Here is a 24,234-nt window from a genome sequence, read left to right on the forward strand (position 1 = left end):
ATTAACATCATGTAACTATGCGTGCTAGTAGGTAGGATGTGTAGTATGGCGGATTTGTGTAGGATTGTGTTAAGTGGTAAAAACTTTAGGGGTCGAGTCCACTCCATGCAGGCTAAGTTGGCTTTTTAAAGATTTTCTAAACCCTTTCGGAACAGGTTGATTCAATAAGTCGTCTTCAATGGCATTTAAAGGTTGGCGGGGTTTTTCCGTTGAGATTAGTTGAGTGTTACCCCGCTAGGCGGCGTCAGCTAGGTCGATACTACGGTTTACAAAAGGAAAGTGTCTCGTCTAGGCCGAGAGCAGGTCACGTGACTAATGGCTGCTACCTATGTCAGCTGTCAAATCTACAAATATTATGCTATTTTTGACGTCCTTCCACTTTTTTTCATTATTTATGTGACGAAGTACAAGTATTTCCTTCCTAAAATGATCTACAAGTCCCTAAAGAACGTTAGCGAAACTCATCAAGACGTTTTTATTTGATATTTTTCAACTGTGTCAGCCATTTTGAGTTTCGTAATGGAAACAAACAAAAATATTAAACTTTCATTCATAATTCTACTATTTGGATTTAAATTTCGCTTCCATGGATCCCAAAATGTTCTTGAAGATGTGAGACGTCATTAAATTATCGAGAGCATGATATCCTCGGCCGAAATAACCGGTTTTACATAGTTTGAAAATATTAGTTTGAAATCTAGCGTGAACTAAAACTTGAATTAAGAATATTTTTAGTGATAACTATGAATATCTGCGATAGTTGAATAATAGTACGTGATAAATGAAGTGAATTGGGTCCTTATGATTATGGATTACAGGTTTATCAGCTTTGTTTACATTGATTAAGTTGATAAGTGGATATATACACTGATCTAAAAAGTGACTAAATTATACCCACAAGTGATATAAGTCATATAAGTGACTCGCTTTAATTACAGATTTCTTTTTACGTTTTTATTATTTCAGAAATAAAGGATGCAAGCGCGACGAAATTTAGTTATGGAACATAATGTATAAACACGCGCTACGGCGCAATAGGGAAGTAGAGATATCGGAATATGTTAAATATTTTTTTTATAGTCTAAAACGCACGGACGTTGTTGAACGGTGAAAGTTTTTGTTTGTTTTGATTTTCTAGAGAGCAATGAATATCTAAACAACACAACTGCACTGTTTTTAAATAAGCTGTGAAAACTAAATTTAAGTCGGTCTAACAAAATTGATCATAAGAAAATAAATGTGAACTGTTACAATCGACAGCTCACTTTAAGACAGTTTTTTTAAACACCATTTGTTTATCTAAATTTATGTATAGACTCTATTTTAATATGATGATGGAGTTATTTTTGAATATTTAGACATTGTAATTTTGTTGGTTGGAGGGGGGGGGGTATATTCCTAGAGAACGAGTTTTGGACCCCCCATCCCCCCCCCCTAATATCAATTTTGTACATGGATCTTTTATGTTAGACATGGATATAACTGACCATGTGGCCGCAGCGCTCGGCCCCCTAGCCTATCCTAGCCGCAGCGCTCGGCCCAGAAAGTGTCTTAACCTAACATGAAGTGATTTCTAAGGGGAATTTTATATAGCCTGTATGAAAGTTATCAACAAATACATTAATTAAGAACAGATCAAGAAGAACAGATCAAGAAATTACATAAGAGGGGTGCGAAGTGCTCTAAAAATTTAGTTTGATGCTCAGGCGCAACAAGTGAGCTTGTGAGAGATTGAGGGGGGGTCCTTTTGTAGAAAAATGTGATTAACCGTATATTACACTTAAAACTATATTCTAGTTCATATCAGCTCTATAAGTTAAACCCAAATGTACATCTCAGTTCCTTGGACTCAGATGTAAAATTTCAGGGTCAAGACGATTATTTTCGATGTAAAAATAGGTACTTTCAAACCTGAACGTTAGTACTTCTGTATTTTCGATGTAAAAATAGGTACTTTCAAACCTGCACATTAGTACATCTGTATTTTCGGGGTAAAAATAAGTAATGACCTATTAAATAGTAATAACGTGGTAATATTGAGCACTTTATTGTTTGTACTTTCAGGACAAAAATTGAAAAAACAATATAAATTTTTAATGTGGGTGGGTAATTTGAATGCATTTCGATATCTTTACTCCCACAGCCATGACGAGAACTGATAATATGCCGGGGGGATCAACCTGGAGAAAAGAGCCGACAACCGGCTCAAGAAAAGACTCCGGCAGTAGCCGGAAAGATAACAGAAGCTCCCGGAAGGATGGATACGCCGGAAGTGGATCAGGGGCGTGGCGGAAAAGATCCCCGCCCTCCCCGTCTTCCTCGCAGGAGGATACGGAGGAGGGCGGCAGATCATACAGGTAATATATCAATCAATTAATCAAGCGATAAATGAACTAAATCAATCAATCAATTATTCAATTAATCAAACGATGAATGAACTAAATCAATCAATTGTTAATGCAAAGATAACCCCGTCATATTTTGTCTTCATTTTTTGGATAAATGTATAGCAAGGGTATATATCTTCATCATGTAATTATGCTGAATTGAACACTGATTAAATAATGGGAAAATAAATAAAGAATTTTGGGTAACATTTTTTGAAATCTTTTTTCGTAATCGCCATTCTTCATAAGATAATTTTACCATTACATATTGTTAACATTATTAAGATACTATTAGTCCTTTAAAGTTTTAAGCCTTTAAAAAGGAGAGGAGGAAAAGCGAATGAAATTTGACTTGTTAACATTATTAAGATACTATTAGTCCTTTAAAGTTTTAAGCCTTTAAAAAGGAGAGGAGGAAAAGCGAATGAAAATTAAAAGGACGTATTTGCAACTAATTGTTTTTTTCTTCGGTTAGTGCATAAAGACCGGGTTATCCTGATTAAACTATATAAAAGGGATTTTCTGCGAAGTTGTTTTTTCTATCCAAATGTTTTGTTCGAAGCAAAATAGAATTTCTCAATTTTGGTGAATATTTGCCACTTGAATCAGGATCCGAACAAAAATAATTAGATTTTTTATATTAGATCTGCATTTGAAACGAATCCAGAAAACCGACGAGCCTATAGTCCTGTGGCAGAAACGGTTAGTATTATAATCATTAATATTTATTGACTTTTTTGACACAAAAATGTCTTAGGTCAAAAGTCAAATTTTTGTATTCTCAAATATATGTGTAAACACTACAGTAATTTAACTATCTCTTGATCGTATCAGACATGTATGTATCAGTGTTAGTACTGATTAAAAAGACCTGAGGTCTGATTAGTTAAAGTGTGTAATTTGATCCTGATCCTGTTTTACTGAAGTCAATTATCTTGAAAATCTTAGTATAAGCTCAACGGTACCATATCCTTGTGACACGGTATAAATAGGTAGACCACCCCCATCAAAAACATTATTTTTGTAAATCAAATTACTTTGATTATTTCAGTTTTGGTTCTTTCATGGTGTTTGTTTTGTCTCCAACTTTCATATAAGTTTGAATATTCTCGAGTACATCCCAAAAAAAATCGATTTTTGGTCTGCAGAGTTTTGTTAATTTTTGTTTTATTTATGTTAAATTACTCTCCCTTGTAATTGTTTTGGGTAATAAATTGATGAGTTAGATCCTTGTCAAAATAAAATTCCTGGTTACTTGTCGGTTTTATTTTTTTTTGTTCAGAGCCGGTTTTCAAAGTTGATGTTGTATTTACATTGTACAATCAGAAATGCTTTTCCCGTTTTAAATTAAAAACTAGGCAGATTTGCTAAAAGTTTTGTGCTTTGATATTTGAGTTGATAAAGTTTATGTAACAAATGATGATTTTTTTTCCAGTTGTTCCGAAAGGATTTAATTTCCGCAATGAAGCTTCCGGATAATGAACCCCTGGGTGCAGAGGATTTCTGGACTGTACAGGACACATGGAAGCAGGAGTGGGAGAAGGGGGTTCAGGTCAGCACTCATTCATCCTTTCAATCATCATTGCATGAAATATTTTATTCTTTTCATTCATCCTTTTTTTTATCCTTCCATCCTTTCATCCTTCCTTTCTTTTCATTCATCCTTTCTTTTCATTCATCCTTTCTTTCATACTTCCTTTCTTTTCATTCATCCTTTCTTTGGTATAATTATAAAAATGTGAATCCCCGTTTTGGGACTAGTTTTATAAGATTATCCACAAAACAAGAAATTTTATTTCTTATCTTAAAAAAAACACAAAAGTAAAATAAGAATCAAATGTTATCTACATACTTGTTCGCCAAATAATCATCATGTTCCCCTAATGTCGTTTGTTTCCCCCCTTCCCCCCCCCCCAAAAAAAAAAAAAAAAAATATGTATTATACCTCAAAGGTTAAGTTTCTCATCCAAAATCATTCGATTCCCCTCGAAAATTATTAATCTTCACTTAACAGGCAATTGTTAAAAAAAAGGTTATCTTCTTGTGAAGATTCTGATTTTAAGCCTCTGAAATCATTAATTTTCATCCAAAAATCATTCATCTTCATCAGAAAGGCATTTGTTCCTATAAAATTCATCTTATTCAAAAAATATCTATCAATCCTCAAAGGTTAATGTCTCATCAAAAACCACTCGATTTCACTCGAAAATTACTATTCTTCACTCAACAGGCAATAGTTCAATGTTAAAAATCTTTTATCTTCTTGCAAAGATTCTAATTCTGAACCTCTAAAATCAATTATTTTCCCTCGAAAATCATTTATCTTCGCCCAAAAGGCATTTCTTTCTGTAATAAAATCCTTCCCTCCATAAATCATAAATCCCGCTCAAAACTGATTGTTTAGGTTCCCGTGAAACCTGATGGTCTGCCTGAGCCCCAGGTTAGCCTGGTTCCCCTCTCAACTAACCGGGAGAGGTTTGGTTTACCTAGAAAACTAATCTGTATGAACGCTAGTGGGTCCTATACAGCAGAAACTCATCAGGTTACACTTTTTATTCTTTTTCTTTTAAGGTCGACATTTTTTCAAACGTATTTTTATTTAAAGTTGAAAACAAGCATATTTTTTATTAAAATTTAACTTTTTCATGTAGATTAAAATAATTTTTCCTTTAAAGAAACTAGAACTTATGGATTGAAGTTTTTAGTAATTAGATGAATAAATTAGGTAAAATATCATCTAACATGATAAAATAGTGCAAGTAGTATAATCTAGGTGTGAAATGAGAAAATTCTAATTTGATGGGTTTTTTCGTTTTTTTTTTTGGCCTAATTTTACTTGAAAATAGATTTTTAATTCAACCTCAGGATTTTTTTTTTATTTTTTACTACAGTTTAAAGGTCTAAGGCCTATTTTGTTTATTTTAGTCCTACCTGGATTTGGATCCAAGTAATTTTTTAGCGATTCTAGAAATTCCCCTGAAGACTGAAAAGCAATAAGTAGTTGAACTACGTAGACTCATTAAACCACTTTTCCTGTGTTGCCGGTTTAATTTTAAGAGAAGTAGTTAAACTAATTTTACAAAGTTAAACTACTTAGTACTTATCACTATTAACCAAAAATAAAGAATTGATGAAAATCCAGATAACTGTTTGCGGTCATACTAGGGATACCTTCCTGTCATACAATATTGATTGATTGAATCTAGGTGACTCCTATGGTGCTGAGAGCTGAGCAGGTGTGTGGGTATGACCTAGACGATGTTGATCAAAGATGGCTCAGCAATCTGAACGGAGAGCGTGTACTAATGGGACAATCCTTGCTTACAGGTGAAATATATTTTTGTCGGGGACGCGTTTTGCTAATAATTACTTTTTAGAGCTTTATAAAAAAAAATTAAAAGATAATCAACTGTCAAAGATGACATAAAAAAACCAAAAATAGAAAACAAAAACAAAATACCAACAAATATCAAGAATTTAATATTTAAAAAAATGAAAATGAGATGTCACAAAAAAGCCATCTTTTATATAATTCATATGAACTTGAACATGCGTTAAATCTGCCTTATTTTACAAAGGAAATAAAAACATGAAACTTCTAATCAAGATTTATCATGTTGCCCAATGTTATTCCTACTACACCCCTTCAGGGATCCTTGGGACTAATTCAAAATCTCAAAACGTCAATACTCTTGAAATTTTATTTTTGGTAAACCAAATACGCTCTGATCGATATTTGTTGATCAACATTTTTTTTAATTCGCTATCATTTATTTCTACTAATTTTAGTCCTTAATTTAGAAAACGAGATGGAGCAAACGATCGAGGAGTTAGAGCGTCAGTGCAGGGATAAAATAAACTCGTCTCTACGAAGCTCCGAGGATACACAAATCCAGCAGGATGACTCCATCATCTGCGACGTTTGTAGATCGGTAAGTGTAGACAAATTAATGAAAACTTTTTTATTTTCAAATTTAAAGAAGCAAAGTGAAAGGATACATATTAAATAAGACTTAAATGGTAAAAAAAATTAAATGTTCGCATTGCTTAGGATCCGGATCCGGATCCAAGGGGTAAAATATCAACCAAAAACTACAAAAAAAATGTTACTCCTAAAACCCAAATCTGAACTTTTAAAAAAAGAGAGACCATACAAATTTCCTTATTTCTGAAACTCAAACTCAAGTTTTAGGATAAAAATAGGCGTAAAAAATAAAACAAAAAATTTGAAAATTATTTTTTGTCAAAAAAATTCAGTAAATCTTAAAGAAATGACCTGGATCCGGATCCGGATTTGAATCCGGATCCATTTTTTTCCAGTGCGGATCCAGGATCCAGATCCGGATCCACATCAAAATTAAATGGATCCTAAGCGCTGAATGTGCGAAATCTCAACTCATGTACAATATGATTAAAATTTATTTTTAATATTTCCTTGTTTAGCCGGACTCTGAGGAAACTAATGAGATGGTATTCTGTGATCAGTGCAACATTTGCGTACACCAGGTAATTGCGTAATTATATTTGAATTTTGCGTATACTAGAATAATTGCGTAAAAACATTTTAATTTTGCTTATACCAGATTGCCCAAATAAGTTGAGTTTATGAAGTATATGTATGTACTTTATATATTTTCAAGAATTGCACAATTAAATGATTTTTGATGCCCATTGAGAAAAATGAAATATTGGGCATAGAAAAGACAATTTATTCAAACTCATTTGATAATTTTTACCCAAAAATTCTGTATTTTCCGGTAAAAATCTGCGGATAACCCCATGAAAACATAATAACGCTCATAATTTGGCGATAATAATTGCAGGGAGGCCAAAATGTGCGGATTGAAAGGATTTTTTTATTATTATCAAAAAATTGCACGGAATGTGCGGATAGTGTCTCAAATTGTACGGATTTTCAGGATTTTAGCCGGAAAATATTTTTTTTTTTCGATTTTGACGACTTAAGAAAAGTTCATTTTTGCATGAGAATTGTGAAGAAAATTTTCTAAAAAGAAGTCTTGTCAAAATTAAGTTCAGCTTATTATCTTCATTCCAAATTATATGAGGTTGATTTTTGTTTCAATTGTCAATTAAAATTCATTCTTACATTGAGACTATGTTCCAGAAGTGTTCATTCGAGAATATTTTCCAGAATGTATGATGTCCCACAAAAAAAAACTTAGTAGGGGTATTTGGTACTGAGGGGAAATTTTCGTTTAATTTTTAGAATCAAGTTGTAATTAAACGTTGAATATTTCATTTTTTTCCAGGTTTAATTTTTTCTTTCTATGTCTCATACTTTTTTTGTCGTCACAGCTACTTCGTAATTTTTCTGTTTTACCAGATTTAGATCAAATATTTTTGATGAAAACGCGAGAAGTGGAATGTACCGATAGATAAACAATAGATATTTTTTTCGACTTGGCAAATTCGCATGAAAAGCTTTCTTTCATTTATTTTTAAAAATGCCAATTTTCTTTTCGATTGCTCTAGCTCAAAAAATAATCATCGATTATCCAAAATTTTAGCTTAAAAAGAAAATCTGTTATTTTCTTATAAATAGATTGAAAAAAAATAAAAACTTTAAAACACCGGGCAATCTCTTATACTTAAAGAAGTCCAGAAAGAATAGAATTCTCAAACTAAAGAATTATGGTCCAATATGAACGGAGTGGGATTAGGGATTCCCTTCTTTTTTAATCTTCTTCCTTTTTTTATAATGTTCTCACTTCCTAAATATGAAATTTTTTTCTTCTTTTTTTTCATTTTAGTTTCAGATATATTTGAAATTGATAAATTACCCGAAAAAAGTAGAAATATTTAATAACTTTTAATAACATTGTTGTTGTTATTTAGGCCTGTTATGGTATAATGTCTATCCCTGACGGCCCCTGGTTATGTAGAACCTGTAGTTTAGGGATTAAACCTCCTTGCCAGCTCTGCCCTAATAAGGTAAACATTATACACAAGTATATTTTTATTTAAAAGCCATAACAAGTTTTATATTTTAGTTGTTAGTTTTCTTATCGAGCTTTTAATGCTTTGATCTTAATACTTTATTAATCAGTAAACTCCTCCAATTTTGAAATTCTTCATCAATAAATTTCGAAATTGAAACTAAACATACAAAATGGAGAAAAATAAAACTGCATTTTTCCATTGTCTTATTTGTTTTGTTATGGTTTTGAAAAGAATTTTAATAAGAAATGAAATTTTTTCTCATTTAAGAACTTGCGAATTTGATTAATTGTTAATATTTTTTTGATAAACTAAAAGCAAAGATAGTAACCCATAATTTATTTTTATCACAGGGTGGTGCCATGAAGAGTACGCGCAGTGGACAAAAATGGGCGCACGTTTCCTGTGCGCTCTGGATTCCCGAGGTTTCTATTGGGTGCGTGGAGAAAATGGAGCCTATTACAAAAATATCAAGTATACCGGTAAGTCGATCATGAGATTATAATATTAAAAATTAACTTGAAAAAAAACTACAGTTACTGTATGATTTCAAGGAGTTTTTTTTGGGGGGGAGGGGTCAGGACAAAATAAAAAATGGGATTGAGATTTGTAATCTTACATACCTTATTACCCCTGCTATCTAAACTAAATATGTTTAAAGGAAATGCATCCCTGAAAAATGTAAATACTGAAAACTAAAATTTGAAGAAATATTATAATTTCAGCAATCCCGGTGGTCCCTTGTGTGTGTGTTGTGTAAGGAGAAGACGGGGTCCTGTATACAGTGCAGCGTGAAGACCTGTAAGACCGCGTACCACGTCACCTGCGCGTTCAGGCACAATCTAGAGATGCGCGCAATCATTGATGATGAAAATTCAGAGGACGGTGTTAAACTTAGAGTAAGTTGTTTCTTTTTATAATCTTTACTTACAGCCATCAAATTCCCAGGAGACTTGGCGCATCAACATTCAACAGTTTGCTTTCAGGGTTTTTTCTTTTTTTTTAGGATAAAGTGGCGAATGTCAAAAAAAAAAAATATTGAAATATTTTTTAATCTGAATTAACTGCAACATCTATCGGCCCTTTAAGAATCCCAACCAACATGATTCATGATTCCTTAAATTAAAACTGCGACGGTCTCCTTTAAGGATGGAATATTTTTACCGAAAAAAAGTTAATACAGAACCAGGCTTATCCCTTTCCTTTCATCTTTTTACATATTTCAAGTTTTTATCTTTTCCTTTTCACAAGATTTGAATATTCCAAGATTAAACTTTCTAGTTCATGTTTTCTTCAATCATCAATCTCAAACTTACTTTTCTTTATCTTCATCTTCCATTTTATTCTCATTTAATTCCTATTTTCTTTTTCTTTTTATAAATATTCTGCTATCTCCTTATTAGTCCTTTTATCTGTTGTTATAATTATTGCGTGAATAATTATCTCTTTTGACCAGTAAAGCGTAATTGCTTCTTTCTATTTATTTTTACTTCGTTTTAAATTTTTCTACCTTAATTTTCCCCATGTTTAGTTCTACTCTTTTTCCTTATCTTCTGACCTTAATTTTCCCCATATTTAGTTCTACTCTTTTTCCTTATTTTCCGAGCTTAATTTTCCCCATATTTAGTTCTACCCTTTTTCCTTATTTTCATACCTTAATTTTCCCCATGTTTAGTTCTACTCTTTTTCCTTATTTTCCGAGCTTAATTTCCCCCATATTTAGTTCTACTCTTTTTCCTTATTTTCCGAGCTTAATTTTCCCCATATTTAGTCCCACTCTTTTTCCTTATCTTCTGACCTTAATTTTCCCCATATTTAGTCCTACTCTTTTTCCTTATTTTTCTACCTTAATTTTCCCCATATTTAGTTCTACTCTTTTTCCTTATTTTCCGATCTTAATTTTCCCCATATTTAGTTCTACTCTTATTCCTTATTTTTCTACCTTAATTTTCCCCATATTTAGTTCTACTCTTTTTCCTTATTTTCCGAGCTTAATTTTCCCCATATTTAGTCCTACTCTTTTTCTTTATTTTCATACCTTAATTTCCCCATATTTAGTCCTGCTCTTATTCCTTATTTTCAGACATTAGTTTTCCCTATATTTAGTTCTACTCTTATTCCTTATTTTCCGATCTTAATTTTCCCCATATTTAGTCCTACTCTTATTCCTTATTTTCCGATCTTAATTTTCCCCATATTTAGTCCTGCTCTTTTTCCTTATTTTCATACCTTAATTTCCCCATATTTAGTCCTGCTCTTATTCCTTATTTTCAGACATTAATTTTCCCTATATTTAGTCCTACTCTTATTCCTTATTTTCCGATCTTAATTTTCCCCATATTTAGTTCTACTCTTTTTCCTTATTTTCCTATCTTAATTTTTCCCATGTTTAGTTCTACTCTTTTTCCTTATTTTCATATCTTAATTTTTCCCATGTCTAGTTCTACTCTTTTTCCTTATTTTCCGATCTTAATTTTCTCCATTTTTTGTCCTACTCTTTTTCCTTATCTTCTGACCTTAATTTTCCCCACGTCTACTCTAGTCCTACTCTTTATCCTTATCTTCCAATCTTAATTTTCTTCATATTTAGTCCTACTGTCAGAAGCACAGCTTGAACAGTAAGAAAACCGATGATTCCGACTCCGAGAGCGGATCTAGGAAGCAGAATTTGTCACCGGAAGATCGGAGGAAAAAGTAAGTTTTACACTAATTGTCGAATTAAAAAAAATTTAACCGCCTCGCTGAACCGCCAAAAACCGGCTCCAATTGAGTGCCGGCTCAAATCTCGAAACACTAAATATAATTTCAAGTGGAACCAACTATGTTTGAGCCGCGTCTCAAATCCTTTAAATTCGACCTCAGCCCAATTGCCTCAAAAAAAAACTTCATTATCTGAATATATATATATATATTTTTTTTAAAGTAGATTTAGTAGAAGAATCTGAAATGTTGTTAGGTTCTTTTTCTTGTTTTGCAAAATAAAGCCAAGTGTAAATTAGCCAAACAAAGGACTAAAACCAACTTTGAGTTGATTTTTGACGAAGTTTTGCTTTGGACCATATTTTATGATAAAACTTATTTGAACGTTTTTGTCTCAATTGGATGAACAATTGAACAAAGAAAAAGACACCAAGCAAATGTATTTTCATATTTCAGGATTGCTAGGTTTGAACGCGAGTTCTTTAAGTTGGTTGATATAAGTACTGCTGCGACTAAAGTTGAGTTAAGCCTGGAGTTGGTTGATTTTATCTACCGCTACTGGATCCTAAAGAGGAGGGCCGGGGGGAACAAGGCCCTCCTGGTCCCTAGAGGGGAGGAGGAGTCCCTCTCCAGTGTTAAGGGTGAGGATACGGAGCGGGATAAGATGAAGATGTTGGTTGGGATTCGTCAGGTATGATAATAAATTCTTAAATAAAATGTTTTCCGTCTGAAATAATCATTCTCTTAACTGCAGTTATCAGATGTCAATCTTAACATTGTGACAAACAAATTCCTGTACATTTTTAAATGTGATGAAAAACGCGCCTGAAGCCGCTTAATATGTTTTGTTCTTTTGATTATTCCAAAATGAGAAGTCTTTAAATGAGATGTTTGTCTTTAATGACAACTAATTTTTCTGAATTTATTTTAAATACTCAGTTTCGCAATTTTAATTTACGAAAAAATGTCGAATTTATAGGAGGGGGGGGGGAATACCGCACCTCTAGACTTTTTTTTATTTCGCTTGCATTTGAATCTTGACTTTTGGTGAAACTGATATGAAATTTTAATTTAGATTTTTTTTTCAAAGTTAATGTGCGGTTTATATAATGTGGGGGATTTTTTTACTTGAAAAAATAAAGAAAAAAAACAATAAAATTATAGATAGTCGCATAATACTTGTGTCCCAATCTAAAACTAAAATATAACAAAATTTAGCTAGGAGGGCGGGATAATGGCTTAAAGATATAATTTTTTACAAACAAATTATAATTTTGTTTGAATAAAAAAATTAATGAATGAAATTAGTTTTATTATTTTTTTAAACATTTCATTTTTGAGGGATGTGATCTCAAAATATCATTAAATATATAATTTTTTTTTCAGGATCTTGAAAGAGTTCGGAATCTTGCATACATGGTATCTCGGAGGGAAAAGTTAAGCCGGGGTTATGTCAAGCTCAAGGAGCAGATTCTAGAACGGCAGCTGGCCTTGATATCAGACGAGGATCCTGCTAACCAGATGACCCTCATGGAGATGTCGGCAGTCCTGGAAGCTAACCATGGTCCAACCATTTATGACAAAACCTACTCTCATGAAGATTCAGAACAACATTCCTATGAGGATTTTGAGGCAATTATTTCCCGGATATCTGGTGAGATTAACGAGGGCAGTGCGCAAATCCGACGAGACAATCCAGTGCGGAAAAGATCGACGGAATCTACTGCTTCTATTAAACCTGAGTTGAGATATGAACGAATTTTCTCTGACACCAGTCAGTCCGAGTCGGATGACAGCTTTATACAAAATGTGAAACCCTTAAACTCAAGACGATCCAATCTTTCCAAAAAATCTCATAAGGATATTAAAAAGAAACCTATAGGCAAAAAATCCAGTAAGTCAAGCAAGTTACTCAACCACACCGACTCATCAATCTCAAGCTCAGAGGAGGAAGCAGAACTGAAGAAACTCTCTCCCCGAAAAGAACTTAATAAAAGTGCTAGCAAGACCAAGACTATATATAGTGAGAGTGAAAGTGATCATGATCTTCAGCCCAAGGGGCGAGGTAGGGGTACAAAGTCCAAAAAATCAGCAAAAGATTCTTTGCGTTTGAACAATGAAAGTTTGGGGGAATGGAGGGATTCGGAGGACACACAAAACTCTATGGACCGGCCCAGATCTCCTGTTTTTAGGACAAAGGCAGCCATGAAGGAATTCTCGTTGCCAGAACTTTCGCGAGCCAAAGAGTCATCCCGGATAGGTAGCAAATCCAATGATGATGTTCTGAAAAAATCTTCTAAATTAAAGCTAGCCAGAGATTCATCACACTCAGAAACTGAGCCCATGGACGTTGATGATAAACCCCCCATTATGCTAGTCCCTCAAAGATCTGCAGCAAGGAAAGCATCACAGAAACTGAACAAAAAAGAAACTGAAGATTTAAAGAAAGGTGGGCGGGGAGTGAAAACATCTGAGCTTTTTGGGGATTCAGAATCAGATGTGGAGATACTGAAGTCAGGATCTCCATTGAAACCCAGGGATGTGAGAAAGAGTCCTAGAGTTAAACATGGTGCTAACACGTCTTACAACTCAGACCTTTCTGAAGATGAGTCCAGTAAACCTGTCTATTCTAAAAAAGATGAAGAACTGAAGTCAAAACAGAATCAAAAATCCAAATTTTCCAAGGCTTCCCTAGCTTCCTCTTTACATGCCCTCTCAGAGTCTGACGAGGATGTATTTGCCTTCCCAAAAGATAAGGATGTTAGACCATCTAAGAAATCAAAGAACAAAAAAATTGCTTCCTCTGCTGGAGAGTCTGAGTTTGACTCTCTGTTTGACACTGATATCAGGCCACCAAGTGGACCGGACTCAGAGTCTGACAAAGAGTTCCTCAACAAGAAAAGAGAGTTTGATGACTTTGAAAATCCTGAAATGTTCTCTTTTGTACCGCAAAGAAAAGCTGCTAAGAAAGCAAGTGCACAACTTCGAGAGCAGGACATGTGGAAGAAATCCCAACAGGAAGCTCTTCTTGCAAGCGCATTACAGGCAAAAATGGAGAAGGCTGATCCAACTCGAAAACTTGTTAAAGTTAGCAAGAAATCTAAAAAATCACAATCAGACTCAGAATCTGAACTCTTTAAACGGCGAACTAGATCATCCGACAGTTCTGTGAGCTCAGGATCAGAGTCAGACTCAGATGCAGGAAAAAGTCAGAGGGGAAGGGGGAAAAGTCCAAAGGGAAAGAAGCCTGGAAAGACTCAATCACCAAGACCAAGTAAGCCAGTTGTGAAGAGACAGAGAAGCAAGAAGAGTCCAAGGGCTGCTCCAGATGGAGCTATTTCATCTTCCAAAGCTCTGGAATATCTTAGCCAACGAGAATCTCAAATATCTAATATTCTTGGCTCTCTCACCAAAGAGGACAAGGAGGAGATTGATAAAGCTGGAAAGGATCCGCCTGATAAGAAGCTTAAAACTTCCGAAGGGCGGCCTGAAGGCGTTCAGTCTCCGCCCAGTTCTTCAAAGACTTCATCTGACTCGGAATCAGATACAGACACTGACGACAGTGTCATCCAAAGACTCAAGTCGGACAATACAAGTGACAAACAACTTGAGCCTCTTGCAAGACTCCCTTCAGACATCCTCAGACCCATTGAGTCAGGTGTTGAGTCCAAAGAAGCTAATGATACACCATCTCGAAGAGGGAGAGGAGATATCAGTGATTCCTCAGTGGACCGACACACGGGGAGAAGCAGAGGATTTGGAGAGGAAAATTTCACCGGTGATCATTCCATCTTTGACCCAAGTTCCAGAGCGTCGCCCTCTCAGAGTGTCCAACTCCAACAGCCCGGTCCGAGGGAAGATACACCAAAAAAGAGTATCTTCAGTCCTGACAGAAGCCCACCAAGAGATGAGATCAGTGAGAGGTTGTCGCCTGCTGCCTTTGGACCCGGAGAACATGAGTCCACCAGCCAAAAAGAGAATGAAAGCCCATCTCAATGGGGGTCCCCGAGGGGTAGAAAACAACCCGAAACTAGGTCGCCTCGCATCTCAAGCTCATCAAGAGAAAAAGTACGGGACATACTCACTCAGACAAAGTCCCCTACCAAAAGTCCGGCATTGAACAGGTCTTTAGATAGTTCTTTGAACAGATCCATAGAGTCAACTCACAACAATAGCCCCCTTCCCAACCTACTTAAGTCACCAATAGGTATGTCGCCTTCTCTTTCTACAAAAGACATACACAATAAATCTCATGAAGATAAGACTGCTGCTGATATTTTTAAACCTGCACTAAATAAATCAGACAATGAACCTGAAGAAGAGATTGGAACTGGTAGAAAATTTAGTGTTGAATCCAAGGATTCTGATGCTGATAGTGCTAAATCCTCCTTGACTGATGGTAATGGACTCCTCCAAGATATCAGCAAAGAAGACTCAACAGACACACTAGAGTTTACTGACAAACTAAGTGATACTAGCCTGAAAATTGGAACTCAGAAAGGGGTGCATCAAACCAAGACAGATGAAGGATATGTTAGTGCTGAGAAACCGGTGGCAGTTCAACCTTCACCAGTGTTTGAGAACAATATTCATGATTCTATTCGTAGAAAAGATATTCAACCTAGCCTTGACAACATTGTTAGTAGTTTGGAGAAAAGCTCTGCGATGGCACAGAAAGATAGTTTTGATTTTGGCCTAAAGCCTCAAAACCCTGTTCCAGATCACAGCAAAGCATTTCAACCATCAGCTCTTCAGCAGCTCTCTCAGGAGCAGCAAATGCAATTTCTAGCAGCAGACAAGCCTAAAGACGACCTTTCAACATTCTACAACCAAACCTCCTCCACTGGTCACAAAACTAACAACTCTATGTCTTCATCCGACCTTCAGCAGTACTTTCAGCAACAACAGCTTCAACAGCAGATGTTGCAAGATCCTAGATCATGGCCTCAGTACAATCAAGAGCAGCAGAAGCAGAAGCAGGACCTTGATACGTTTGGGAAACCAGATAAGAAGAACACAGATGCCTTGGTGAATCATCAACAGCAATTGTACAACGAAGCATTACTCAATCAGATGTTTACCATGCAGAGCAAATCCCAACAAGTTGCTTACGCTCAGCAATATGTCAAGGTATTTTTTTCTTCTCACTTTTATCGCTCTTGAGGTTTAAAAAAATGATATTTTTAGAATGTCTGCAAAATTCATCATATTTCAAAATTCTCTTTAAATTTACACTTTGCAGGACATTTATTTTATAAAAGATTGAATGAGATATCCTAACTTTTCTGTCGGACAATTATTCATTTTCAATTGTGGTTTCTTTTTAAAAGTGACTTGCAGATTTAAACATAATAGACTTTATATTTTTCAGGAAAGATGACATTTTTTTTCTTTTTTCTTACATAGATTAAAGTTTAAAGGGTATCGTTGTCCATCTGACATGACAGTTAAAAAGGAGGGTCCCTTGATAAATGCCTACAGTTCCTTAAGAATCGGTTTTTCCCTTTTTAACCATCCTTATCCAACACTTAGAGGGAGGGTGGATGGGGGGGGGGTGTAGTCTCGTTATGCTTTTGGATCTGTGCATATTATTGTCATGAGAAAAGAAAATTCAGATATATTGTCAGAATTCGGCTCAACTTTTCACAGGTTGGAGCCATATCAACATCAAAATAGAATTTAAAACATTTGTTTTAACACTTCTAAAATAACTTGGATGTATTTTTTCTTATTTCTGAACAATGTTTGGCACAACCCAATCATAAAATCTAGGTTGGCTGCAGTTTCTGAAGCCTTTCAAATGTCTTGCGATTTTTAATTTTAACAATCTTCAAATTACGCATTTTTTCTTTATCTTGTTGAGGAAATCATTTCAAGTTTTTTTTCATAGTCTTTAACGAATACTAGTACCCGACGTATAATTCTAAATAATTGTTTTTCTGAATTTTTAAATTTTAGTTGTTACTGTAAGGATATAAAAGAATTCATTCAGATGAATCAAGTAATTTTTCTAATCAAATTAGCGGAAGAATGAAATATTTTTTCTTTTTAAATAATGAATATTTAATAGGATCCATAAAATCATGATAAAAGTATCCAGTCAAATTTAAACCACTTTTTTGAGCTTTAATCTGAAAAAAAAATTCGTCTACTCGTTTTTAAAATATTTTAGTTATCACACTGGTAGTTATTTTACATTTTTTAAACTTTTACATACAGCTGAAATAGATGTCTGATTTTTCAGAGGACAAATTTGAAAGAGAGAAAAAAGGGGGAAATATTTGCAAAAATTATGATTTATCTTTGTTATTAGGAGTTGGCCGGGTTTGGTTTAAACCAGAACCTTGATCTGTATACACAGGCTCAAGCACATCAACTTCACTATCAATCATACCTTCAAGCAGCATACGGAAAGAAGGGAAATAAATACCATCTGAAATAGTAAAAATACAAGCCCACCCCCCCCCCCCATAAAAAAATGAAAAGAAAATCACGGTAATATCACACTGAGCCCGCGATTTAAAAGCTTCGGCTCGGGTCGTATTCCTTAAACCTAGCTTTAAGACCCAATCTTAGACAGCTGCGAGATCTTAGGCTCAACTTAGGATTTAGGTCCAATAAAAATAAAACCGACCTTGGTTTGTTGTAGTGGAGAATAAGGCTCGATGTTCAGTCTTGTTCTCATAAAAACCCGGAATGCGCCCATTCTCACCATGAAAATCCGCCAAATAGCATATTAAACCAGTTTTTTGAACTCAACTCTGTGGCAAATAAGATGCAGCTTGAATCCGAAAGCTCAAGTCGTTATAAGGCCAAACGACAGCTGAGACCTGTGTCGTATTTTCTTAAATTTTTTTAATCGCCGACTCTGGAATTTTTTTACACGTAGTTTTTAAAATAAAAAAGCTGTTGGAAGAATTTGGAAAAATTAACCCCTCAGCTGTGGTTTGTCATGGAAATAAATGGTGAAAATGACTCGTTTCCCCGGAAATCTATTTATGAATTACTAATTAGTTGTTATTACCTCCCCATCCCGCCTTTGATGAAACCAATATTAGATATTCTTAGAGATGGCAACATTAAAGAATAAATTCGAAAAAATCCTAACTCCCCCCCCCCCTAGCAAATATAAAGAGTTTATGGTTTATAAAAAACATCCCTAGTTTTTTGAAATTCATGTAAAATATTAAACGTGAATTACATACTTTCCTCGCCTGTACTTGTTTTATTTTTTCCAGGGGTGTATATAATTCCATATTTTTTATTCTTCCACCCCCCTCTAATTTTTTTTTTAATTCCTTCCCCAAACTCGACAACTCAAAAGACATAGATTAAGCTCTTCTCAGATTTATTATAGTATAATCATCTAAAAAAATTTACTTATTCTTACTTAATTAAACTGTAAAAAAGTCTACAGGGACATGAGACTGATTTTCTTGGTTCCTTCCCTTCTCCCCTCCTTCCCTTCTCCTTCCCTTCTTCTTCCCTTCCCCTTTCCTTCCCCTTCCCCTCTTTTGTGACCTTTGATTCCATTTCCCCCCCAGGGGGGGGGGAAATGGAATCATATACACCCCTGTTTTTTCTCTCTACTCTAATTTTTAGAAAAAAATTTAAAATCTTAACAATCTTAGACTTTACCTAACTAACGTTAAAGTTTTTAATGAATTTGTCTCAGGAAATTGTAGTGATTTCTTTTGTATTATCTGGGGCCGAATTTAATGAATAATAGAGGTTGCTAAACTATCTCCCGCCGATTCAAATTCAATGATAGAATGATATCCTATTTTTAATCGGTGATTCATTATTTAAACTGGCGGTAGTTAATTCAGCGTTCTCTCTCTAACTCATCAAATTCTGTTAGTGATTCTGTCAGGTTTTTTTTCCAATTTTCGTGTCTAAAATTTCTTTAAACATAAATTTTTTGTCTATGCTAGTTTTTAGCTTTTCTCTTAATCATTTATTTTTTGTTGCTGTTATTTACAATCCTCCATTCATTTTTTTCTCTTTTTTATTATTTTTTCAAAAAGAAAGTGTTGTATTTTTGTCTTTTTGCTTTTTTGCTTTTTTGCTTTTTTACTTTTTTACTTTTTTACATTTGTGAATGAAGGCTTGTGTCTTACTTGGAAGTGTCGCTTCAAAGAGAGTCCTGTTTTCCTCTTATTTGACTTAACAAAATTAAGTTCATTTCCAACTGCATTTTATTTTGATATTTAAAAAAACTTTTTAAAAAATTTGACTAATTCCGTTTCTTTTTTTTGTGAAGAAAATTTAATTTGAAAATTAAGGTTCTAATCCTGAATATTTTCTAGATGCAGAACGATATTCTCAATGCTGCTTGGCAGGAGCAGATGGCAGGTTGGAGTCCATACACTCAAGGGGTGAACAAGATATCAGAGTTGGAAAAGATGTCCCGAAACAGTCTCTCAGATCTAGAAAAGATTACCCGGGAGCAGAACAAGGAAAAGATGAAACAGCCAAGCTTGTCTCTGGTTCAGCAGAAGATGCAAGAATCCAGGAGGGATCAACCATCCTACATGGATCAACTGCGCCCTCATCAGGACCAACGTTCTTTCCAAGAGCAGATGCGAACGCAGGAGAAGCGCGCTCAATCAGAATCAGTGCGTCAGGACGATTCATCCAAATACTCTCATCCTGGAAGTCAGGTTTCCTTTTTAAATGATCCAAAATCCAGGATTGATCCAACCCGCTCACACCTGGATGCTTTGGCCCAGTTTGGAATGATCAAAACAGACAAGTCTCCTGATAAATCCAAGGCTGGAAGATCATCTCAGGATCATTTACCTCCAGACATGCGTCAAAGATCCCACCAGGATCAGAAGCATCAACAAGAATTGAAGAAGCACTCTGATCCATTTAGAAATCAGTTCAACATTGGGTCGTACATGGATAGTACCAACCAGGACCAACAAATGCAGTACACATCAGTGCAGAAGAGCCGCCCTGTGTCGCCAAGGCATGAGAAGCAAAACCTCTCATCTTGTAGGATGGAACCACAAAAGGTGGCCGAACCTGTGTATGGAATACCCTCTGCTACTCCAGCAGATAAGCTCCCAGGGTTTGTTCACTCAGTCGCTCACTCTAGAGAACAGAAGCGACAGAGCCAAGAAGGAGCTAATGAGTATGTTGAACCCGTGAAAGAACAGAAGAAAGGTCGAGATACCCCTGCATCTGTAGCAGGTTCTGATGCATCACTTAACTCAGCTCCAAGCGGGATTCCTAATGAGCTTCTTGACTCTGTTCTAGAAACTGCTAAGTTACCGGTTTGGAAACCCCCTGATAAAAGTGATGTGAAGATCTCAAGTCCTGCTAAACCACCCCAGGCCTCTCCTCCTAAACCTCCACCAGTGATTTCTGAACGTGATACCATCTCTCTTGAGGAATTAGTCAAGCATATTGATGCATCCCCAAGTCCCAGAGATAACAGGATAGAAAAGTTGTCTTCCATTCCTCCATATCTGACCTCACCTCAGTCAGTAAAATCTTCGACACATGAGAAGACTGAGTCAGGAAGTACTACAGCTCAACTTCTCTACTCAAATATTCCCGGTCTCATGGGGGCTAATATAGCCCAGTCAGATAAGGAAATGTCAGAAGCAGACAGATCAGATTATGACAATGATCAGCATGACAAAGGCGGTGTTGATTATGATGATGATGAGGAAGATGAGGATGATCTTCCCCTCGGAAATAGGATAAAAGGGCTGGACTCGAGCAGTCAGAAAGTTTCAAATGAAATGGATATTTCTTCCTGGAAATCAGATGCTACAGATTCCAAACCAGTTAAAGCAAAACCTGAAGCAACTGAAGAAATTAAGCCAAAGCAAGCTGTTACGAAGAGAGGTACCAAAGTTCCTTGTTATAAAGAAGAACCAGAGTTACCAGTGGTAGAGAAAGCATCTGAAGTTTTAACAAAAAGAGGAACCAAAGTTCCTTGCTATAAGGAGAAGGAGGTTGAAGAGAGTTCTCCTGCGCGGATTCCTCTGGTAAAGAAAGTGTTAACACCAATAACTAAAGGAAAGGCTAAGGGTAGAGGAGGAGCAAGAATGTTCTCTAGAAATAAGGGACCCAAATATGATCAGAAAGCGTTTGAAAAAGTACACAAAAATCTTGTTGGAACTGACTTTGACTTTGAAGACGAATTTGATGATGATAGTGGATTTACACCCAAGGAAGAGGTACCCGGTTCATTGAGAGATTTCCGGGAACAAACCAAGAGTAAGAAATCAAATGATTCATTTGATTTTGATGATCCAGACAATTCTGGTCTAACCCAAATGCCTCCAGTTCAGCTTGAACCTGAAGAGGAGGATTTGAAATTGTCTCTTAGAACAAAGATTGGTGTGAAAGGAAAATCAAGGGCAAAAAGTACCAAGAACCTTGTAGAAAAAGAACCTGAAGTGAAACCCAAAATCATTCCGTTGAAGATCAAAAAGATTACAGAGAGGAAAGAAGAAAAGCCTAAAATTCCAAAGCTTAAGATCAAGTTTGGTGCAAGAACAGAATCGCCATTGGAAGCTGAGGTTGGGGTTAAAAATAAGAAAGTTCAAGAAGCTTCAGAAGAGTCCTCTGTTCCTCCAATAAAGTTGAAGATCCCCACTCTAAAGATCAAGTTACCTCCCAAGCCTGAAGATTTAGCAAAGGTTGCTGAGGAAGAACCTGAAAACAGGGAACTACCTCAAGATCTGGACATGGAACCTCCTGTGCTCATTATAAGATCTACTCCCAAATCCCCTAGGTCTCCGGCCAAGAGTAAATCAACACCAGTGTATCATCCCACCTCTTACCCTGGAGATGATTTAGATGATGTTGAGCCTCCTAAGCAAGATTTCTCTCTTGAAAGTCTAAAATCAGATTTTGTCAAATCTAGTCCTAAACTTAATCTAACTAAATCTCCTGCTGCTACCCCACCAACAGCAGTTGGGAATCTAGATCCCTACTTGGCAAATGTTACCTCTGAAATATCTCCAAAGAAAACCAAGGGATATATAGACATGCTGGCAAGCAACCTCATGGCTAAGAAACAATCTAACACACTACCTAAGCCAAGTGAGTTCCCTATGGACAAGGCTAATGAGCTGGCAGCTATTTTTGGCCCTGAGGAACCTTTGCCAGTGAATATGGGAGCAGAGAGTGAGATTATTGCAGCTGTAGCAGATAGATCAGAGGATGGACCCTCTGAGTTAGATCTGTTAACCCTGGAACTGAAGAAATTAGAAAAAGAGAAACTACCGAAGGAAGATGAGGAGAAGAAGGACGAGAGAAGATCTACGGTTGAAGAGGTGCCACGTCCTGAATACATCCCTGAGAGGCATGAGGAGGAAAACCACCATCATCATCATCTTAAGTACAAATTTAAACCTTCCGCCACAGATTTCAGTCGTAACACAACCTCTCCTGGTCCCAACACTCCTGTTAAGATCAGTATTGTCCCACCCAACAGTGATGTAGGACAGCGAAGAATGAGGAAAAAGGAGTTGCTCAACTCTTACTTTGGTATTGAGACCCCTGCTCAACCTGCACCCCAAACTCATCCTGTTGCAAATGGACCTGTTTACCATGCTGAGACACCTAAGGAACCCTTCAAGATGAATATTATTAAAATTCCTAAGGCTGTTGCTAGTGTAACGAGTGTTCCAACCAGGGCAGATTACCAATCTCAGATGGAGGCAAACATGGAAAGGAAAAGAAAGCGTGAAGGGAAAGAGGAACCCAAGGTAAAGGGACAGAAAAAGGGAAAAGGAAAGCAGAATAAGAACGAGGAGGATGTTTACAAACCAAAGCTTAAGAAATCCCAAGAAATTGTATTGGAACCTAGTAATGAGAAAGGAGAGGTAAGAAGGACGAGGGGAATGCCTCCGAAGAAATGTCTCCTAGAAGATTCTCCCGAGCGTGAAGAACCCCTAGACTCCTTTAAGAAATCCAACATGAGGTTCGCCGAGGAAATGTTGAAAAACTTTGATTCCAAACCGGCGGATAAGGAGCGGAGAAAGAAGGATAAGAAGAGGAGACGGGAGGAGGAGGATAAAGAACAACCCAACACGAAAACTCCCCGTATTGTTATTAAATTTAGTAAGACGAAAGATCAGCAGCCTAAGCCTCCTGGCCCTGACAATAATGGCCTAGCTAAATCGGATTCTGCTTTGGAGGGAGGAGGACATTCATTCACAAAACTGAAGATTAAGTCTCCAGTGAAGTGATCTAATGCATAAGTTTGGGTGCCATGTTAAAACTAGTGCATAGGCCCCAACTCTCAGATATACCCGTCAGATATAGCCGCTGCAAATAATATATTATATACATATAATCACTACTAGAAACTGAACTTTTAAAGTTTTCTTAATTCCATCAATATTATTATATAAATTAGGTTTTATTATTATTATTATTATTGCGTCGTCAGATCTTCTATATTAACCTATCTAATATGTATTCAAATGTAATTTCCATATCAAGTTAAAGATGGGTTGAAAAAATACAAAAAATGCAGTATTTTGTCCCATCTTTTTAAGACTGTTTTTTTAACCTTTGAGGACTCACCTTGCAGCTCTATCTTGCTCAACCCTTGTGTACATCGTGCACCCCTACTATTCAAAATTTTGCATTTTTTGCTAATCTTTGTTTTTTCTTTCCTTGGTAAATATAATATTAATTATCCCTTCCAATGCACTAACTGGGATATATAATCCTGGTATTTATAAATATTATGTATTCGTACCTGAGTTTTATTGATTAGAATACGCGGGGGGTGGGGCGGGGTGTTTGGACCCCCCCTTCTCCTTACCTCTCTGTTTTATACATAATAGATAGAAAATACTCGGATATTAGTGAAACAAATGAATTAAACTGTTGACCCCTGGCCACGACGCCATTGGATTCTTGTATGCATTCAATCGGAATAAATTGTTGATTGTTTTCCCATATATTTATTTTTGTACTTTGGATAGAGTCATGACTTAGTGTGTGCAGGGGCGGCCGTTAGCCGCAACATTTTCTCCTTTAATGCCACATATTATCTTTTTTGTCTTCCGGCAGCCATAAGCCACAACCGTATAGTCTTTCATGCCCTAGCATTTGAGTCTTCCAGCAGTTATTACGTTTTTAATGAAAGGTACAGGGCATTGAAATTGCAATTTTTTAAATCCTGCCGTATATCGGGAAAGACTATAGT

General features: G+C 35.8%; 1 protein-coding gene across 1 annotated transcript; it reads left to right on the forward strand.

Annotated features, from left to right (window-relative positions):
- Positions 1-935: 935 nt before the first annotated feature.
- Positions 936-23,986, forward strand: LOC111708808 (PHD finger protein rhinoceros). The gene is made up of 16 exons (XM_023482303.1): positions 936-1,038; positions 2,144-2,357; positions 3,032-3,089; positions 3,823-3,939; positions 4,792-4,929; positions 5,594-5,714; positions 6,189-6,319; positions 6,831-6,893; positions 8,244-8,339; positions 8,699-8,827; positions 9,071-9,244; positions 10,936-11,039; positions 11,502-11,736; positions 12,432-16,175; positions 17,359-17,463; positions 19,355-23,986. Exons 2-16 carry the CDS (start codon positions 2,146-2,148, stop codon positions 23,261-23,263), a joined length of 9,336 nt encoding a protein of 3,111 aa, XP_023338071.1. The 5' UTR covers positions 936-1,038; positions 2,144-2,145; the 3' UTR covers positions 23,264-23,986.
- Positions 23,987-24,234: the final 248 nt, after the last annotated feature.

Source organism: Eurytemora carolleeae, unplaced genomic scaffold (assembly GCF_000591075.1).
Source record: "Eurytemora carolleeae unplaced genomic scaffold, Eaff_2.0 scaffold687, whole genome shotgun sequence".
NCBI classification, from domain to species: domain Eukaryota; kingdom Metazoa; phylum Arthropoda; class Copepoda; order Calanoida; family Temoridae; genus Eurytemora; species Eurytemora carolleeae.

Bases quoted from the DNA above. Each gene is read 5' to 3' on its own strand.
- LOC111708808 (XM_023482303.1), top strand. From the start codon at position 2,146: ATGACGAGAACTGATAATATGCCGGGGGGATCAACCTGGAGAAAAGAG. The intron at 6,894-8,243 runs GTAATTGCGTAA...GTTGTTATTTAG, and splicing joins GCAACATTTGCGTACACCAG to GCCTGTTATGGTATAATGTC. The intron at 9,245-10,935 runs GTAAGTTGTTTC...CTTCATATTTAG, and splicing joins AGGACGGTGTTAAACTTAGA to TCCTACTGTCAGAAGCACAG.